Genomic DNA, 6,000 nt, shown 5'->3' with positions numbered 1-6,000 from the left:
GGATGAAAACCAGATAGCCTCTAAGTGGCTCCCTGCCACAGCAGGCATGCCATGTGGCACAGGGGACAGAGGGCAGCTGTGCCTGGCGAGAGGGGCTTCTTCAAAATCTTTCCCACGTGTTTGTTCAATTCAGCCTGGTTTGGGTCACAAGCGCAGGCTGTGGTGCCAGTCTGTGGCAGGCTGAGGCCTCTGTCTTTCCAGGTTGGTCACATGAGAGGGTTTGTTTTGTACACTCGCAGCTGTTTTCTAGACTCTGCCAAGTTCAGGCTGGGGCCATAGGCAGTGAAGAGAGGTTTCTCCCCACCCCCACCCCCATTGCATTTGATTATATCTTTGGTAGAATGTAGTTAGTCATCCCATGGATACAGTGAAATTACCCACTATTCTAATAGAGTGATATAGAAAGCCTAAATCCATTGTGGAAAGAGGCAGGTATGAATAAACAGGATGATATTATCTGTTCCATGAGTTCAGGAACTTTACCAACCCTATAGGTAAAAGAAGATGACCTATTTCACAGGGATAAGGCATGTGAGCTGCCTCACAGAGGAGGGCAGAACGGAGTTATTAGTTAGTGGAGTTACTCTGCGCATTTATAATGAAGCGCCACCACATAGGAATAACATTACTTGGTGGGATAAGCAGTTGAAGGAAACCGGCAGTTTGATGTGAGTTCTGGGTACATAGTTCCTTTGGAGGCACAGAGGAGCAGTTGACTTTCATTGGTGATATGTTTTGAATTGCTAGTTTTCAGGGTGCACTTTTCATTAACAGCCCAATCTGGCAACTTAATGTTCCTGCAGCTGGAATAACTTTTAAGTCAAGACACTTTCTCTAGGAAGCCCATGTTAATGTGGCACTTTTGTATACTTTTTTTGGCTTCTTCCAGGTGAATCATCTCTGAGCACTAGGGTTTTTGTTGGATTTTAGTCCAGACTGAAGTCCTTATGACCTATACTAATGGTTCTTAAACTTTATTAAACTTTACTGCACATAAGATCTCCTGCCTGACCAGGTGGTGGCACAGTGGATAGAGTGTCAGACTGAAATGTGGAGGACCCAGGTTTGAGACCCTGAGGTCGCCAGATTGAGCGCGGGCTCATCTGGTTTGAGCAAAGGCTCGCCAGCTTGGACCCAAGGTTGCTGGCTCGAACAAGGGGTTACTTGGTCTGCTGAAGGCCCATGGTCAAGGCACATATGAGAAAGCAATCAATGAACAACTAAGGTGTCACAACGAAAAACTGATGATTGATGCTTCTCATCTCTCTCCAACCCTGTCTGTCGGTCCCTATCTATCCCTCTCTCTGACTCTCTCTCTCTCTGTCTCTGTAAAAAAAACAACCAAAAAACAAACAAAAAAAAACAAACCTCCTAATGCCAGCCCATATCCCAAACTGTCAAAGAAGAACCTTTGCAGGTGGGACCCAGATGCATTTTTAAGTCCCCTCTTCCAGTGTGGTTTCAAAGTGCAAATAAGCTTGAGAGCCAGTGACTTATGCCATTTTTAAAAGTGATTTTTGAAAAGTAACTGCATAGTTCTGAGGAAAGACTAGCATTTTCTGGGGCTTGGGGTCTGGGCAGTGGGTCCAGTGGGACATGTGGGATTTGGAAACACCCATGAACTCGTGTGAACCATGGCAGCCTCATCTACAAAAGCCTCTCTGCTGCTATTTTAAGGAAGTAAAAGAGAACTGAAGGGTGCCCTGCTGTAACATAACTCTTGTGGGCCCCAGCCTTCCTCTGTTGGCTTTGACCTTAGTCTGCTTCTGGCCAGGTTCCTGCAGTGACAAGAGTCTCATATTTGCCAGGGTGGCTTAAGTTCTGTTCACATGTTAAAGTCTTCCGGGCACACGGGTAATTTCAGACCACCAGAGTAATCTGAAAAAAGATGTGTCTTGTGAAGTTTGTCAATAGTCCAGCTTGTAGAAACATAGAGAAAAAACCCCAGGCCAGAGCTGTAGTGACTCCTGCCAGAGGTGGGGACTATGCCAGTGTCCCTGGTGTTAAAGCCATCTGAGGCCCACAGGGATTTTAATCAGCTGAACTGAGCAACTAGTCCTTGGAGGCCTAGGTAGGGCCACAACCTAGCAATACAACCACAGGAGATCCAGGCCATACACTGGGGGAAGGTGTTGGACTAGGTCTTCCAGCCAGTCCTCCCCGGATTCTAGAATCCATTCTTTTGGCCAGATCATCAAAGCTTTTCTTGGGCCTATGGACCCCAGACTTGGCACTGAGCACAGTGAACTGCTTCCTGTCCTCAGCTGTCACAAGACTGGACACCAGTGACTTTAATTGGCGCTGACCACTAGAGGGACCTCCACCCCAGGTCGAGGGGTTCAAGCCCGGCCGGACCCCAGGGTCCTCAGAGCCTTGGTCCTCAGAGCCTTCCACACTGAGGTGCAGGGTGGGGGGAGGGGAATCAGAGGCATGGAATGAGGCTTCCTTCTGGCCAGCTTCAATTTGGACAGAATCGCATCCGTCTGGTAGTCCGGACACCCAAAGTGTTGTTGCGATGGGTGTGCTTCTAATCGATTTTTCCACAGCTTATTTTTGTAGTTCACGATACAAATTCCCTTTCTGCTTCTCGGTTTTAATTCCCTTCCGCTGGGGAATGGTGCTGAAGGGCCAGGGGACCGAGAGCTAGAAACCGCCTGGCGGCTTCCGCGGGGCGGGAAGGGTGCGAGTTGGGGAGGTGACCGGAGCGGGGCGGGGCTGCAGAGAGGGGCGTGGTCCTGGGAAAGGCGGGGCTTGGGAACAGGAGCTGGTGTAGGGGGCGGATCCTGGGCGAGGCAGACCAGGGCTAAGGCAGGTTCGAAGGGGCGGAGTTGTCAAGGCCGGTCCCCGAGGAACCGGAACCAGTGGCAGACAGGTCCCTGCAGGTTGCAACGGTGCGAGAGAGGGTGGGGGAGTGGCAAAGGGGCGGTCCCAGGGGAAGGAAGGCGGGGGGAGCGGGCGCTCCGGGACGAGCCTCCGGTGGGTCCCCGCCTCCGTCACGTGGGCTCCTGACTCGACCGCTGCCGGTCCGTTCGCTGGTTGTCGGTCAGTTGGTCGGTGGGTCAGTGGACTGCAACTCGGCTCATGTTCGGAGGTGGGAGGGACACGGGAGCGGCCTTCACACCTGAGCCACCCGGAGAGGAGCCCCATACCCACCCAGGTCAGTGGGCTCTCCCCAAACCCCTAGGCCCGCTGCGCGGTCCAGTCTGAGAGCTCTCCTCAGGGGCATTGCCTGGGACTCGGAGAGCCCCTAGATCCTATAACCACTGGGGAGTACAGGTCAGTGACAGTACAGGTCCCAGACACGAGAACGGGAGCCCTTTTCCCCTTCCCTGGCCAGAAGACTGGGAGGAGAGTATAACCCCTATAGATTTGCTCAGTATCTTCACCCAATTTTTCTCGGGATCTACTGACAGGCTGCTCCCCTATAGATGCTAGAAGTCCCTGGAAGTACACTGGGCTGTCGATCACTTCAGTTCTGTGTGGTATGTCAGAGCTCTGCTCTGTGAGCTGGAGCAGCCGTGTAATCTAGAGGGACCAAGGTGATTGGGAAGTTTGAGGTCTGCTTGCCCGAGTAAATCTCTGTTCGACAGAGCGTGTGTCCAGACGCAATGCCTTGGCTGAGGCCAACTCTATACGTACTATAGCATAATTGCAAAAACGCAACATGCTTTTGAAACTCTCAGGGAACTGCCTCCCAGCAGACTGCAGAAAGGGGGTGAATCCTTTTTTTATTATTGATTTTTAAGAGAGAGGAAGGGGGGGGGGGAGAAAGAAAGAGAAATATCGACCTGCCGCTTCAGCCAGGCATGCATTCACTGGTTGCCTCTTGCATGTACTGTGAACAGGGAATCGAACTGGCAACCTTGGTGCATGAGGACAAGGCACTTAACCAATTTAGGTACCAGCCAGTGCCGAGGTCGTCTATTTGAAAGTCGGCTCCTCTCCCTCATGACATCCCGACCCCAGATCCCACAGTTTTTTCTCAGATAAAAATAAAATTATATTTCTAAAGACCAGAACTTTCAAAGTTTGGGTAGGATTGAAATAGTCATTCTAGTTAAGTGTTTAATCCCCTGCCCACACCCACCCCAAAAATCCAGAGTATTGTATTTTTGCATTTACAGCAGCTGGGTATTTGGTATAGATCTATCTTCCTTTCTAATTTTGGTCTACTTCTGTCTTTCTCTTCTTTCTCTTTCCTCTCCCACTTCCTTAATTGATTATAATACAAATCTGAAGTGTTTCAAAATGTCATGTTGCATTTTGTGAAGTTAAATGCCCAACTACAAAACGGTGGTTGGCTGAAAACATAATTAATTCATTTTATGTCTTTGATTATTACTTATATAAGGAAAACTTGCCTGACTGATGGTGGTACAGTGAATGGAGCATCGACCTGGGATACTGAGGTCCCAGGTTCAAAACCCCAAGGCTGCCAACTTGAGCATGTGCTCATCCAGTTTGAGCATGGGTTCATCTGACTTGAGCATGGGCTCATCCAGTTTGAGCATGGGGTTGCCAGCTTGAATGTGGGATCATGGACATAATCCCATGGTCTCTGGCTTGAGCCCAAAGTCACTGGCTTGAGTAAGGAGTCACTGGCCGGCCTAAGCCCCCCAGTCAAGGCACATATGAGAAGCTATCAATGAACAACAAAAGTGCCACAACTTCTCACCTCTCTCCTTTCCTGTCTTTGTCTCTGTCTCTCTCTCTCAAAAAATAAAAATAAAAAAATAAAAATCTATCTATCTATCTATCTATCTATCTATCTATCTATCTATCTATCTATGGAAAACATATAATGTATTTGTGTTTTTTGATTCAGAGAGCTTGTGTGTTTCTCTTTTGGGCGTAAGAGAGGCAGCCCATTTGTATTCTGCTTAAATTCATGTTTAAATGATTTTGAAGTAGGTGATAATTTAACACATTATTATTATTACTTTAAGATTTGATGGTGTGCCGGTTACTTGCTTATTGCCACTGGGGAGACAGACAATATCACGGTCTCTTCTATAATGGGGCAGCTACAGCAGGTGTTCCAACTTTAAGACTAAGCAGAATGAGATAGATGCCAAGAGATGTGGGAATTCCTGTCTTTCATCTGAGCTGAGAAAATCTGGGTTAATTTAAGAAGAGGGTGACATATATGTAATGGACCTCAAAGAATATCTCTTGAGTTTCTCCAGGCAGTGGTGGGTATGTGTGCCCTGGGCTGTGAGAGATGTGTAGCAGGCAAGCACCAGCTTGCCCTGACAAATGGCATGTTGTCTGGCTGGACCCCTATGGTGAGTGGTAGATAATAGAGTTGACAAGGATGCAAAACATGGTCCCAGCAGGCGATGAAGGCCAGGTGCAGAAGTCTGGGCTTTGTCTGAAAGCATGGAAGCCAAAAATAGGTGTGAAGCAGGGGAAAGATGGATATTTCTGTGGGCTTAAGAAGCCTAAACCCTCCCAACTTTCTAACCCCTAGTCTGATGTGGAGTAAAATCCAGTAAATATTGCGGGATAAATACAGGGGGTCCTCGGGTCACAACATAGTTCCATTCCTACGACAATGATATAACCCATATTTTAGTGTAAGTCGAAACACACACCCTAGCCCAGGGGTAGTCAATCTATTTATATCTACCTCTCGCTTTTGTATCTCTGTTAGTAGTAAAATTTTCTAACCGCCCACCGGTTCCACAGTAATGGTGATTTATAAAGTAGGGAAGTAACTTTACTTTATAAAATTTATAAAGCAGAGTTACAGCAAGTTAGAACATATAATAATAATTACTTACCAAGTACTTTATGTAGAATTTTTGCTGTTTGGCAGAATAAATCTTTATAAAACAATTTACTATAGTTAAATCTATCTTTTTATTTATACTTTGTTTGCTCCGCTACTGCCCACCGTGAAAGCTGGAACGCCCACTAGTGGGTGGTAGGGGCCAGGTTGACTAACTACCACTGCCCTAGCCTGACACAAATGGCATACTTGCACTTTTAACAATCCAA

The 6,000-nt window shown here is 47.6% G+C and overlaps 1 protein-coding gene across 1 annotated transcript in view; it reads left to right on the top strand.

Annotated features, from left to right (window-relative positions):
* Nucleotides 1–2,972: 2,972 nt before the first annotated feature.
* Nucleotides 2,973–6,000, top strand: part of PPFIBP2 (PPFIA binding protein 2) — a 159,922-nt gene continuing 156,894 nt past the window's right edge. The window contains exon 1 of the mRNA XM_066366421.1: nucleotides 2,973–3,157. Coding sequence (XP_066222518.1) covers nucleotides 3,082–3,157 — 76 coding nt within the window. The 5' untranslated portion in view covers nucleotides 2,973–3,081. The remainder of the gene's footprint in view (nucleotides 3,158–6,000) is intronic.

Source organism: Saccopteryx leptura, chromosome 1 (assembly GCF_036850995.1).
Source record: "Saccopteryx leptura isolate mSacLep1 chromosome 1, mSacLep1_pri_phased_curated, whole genome shotgun sequence".
Classification (NCBI taxonomy): Eukaryota; Metazoa; Chordata; class Mammalia; order Chiroptera; family Emballonuridae; genus Saccopteryx; species Saccopteryx leptura.
This window is presented reverse-complemented; position numbering and strand designations above follow the sequence as displayed.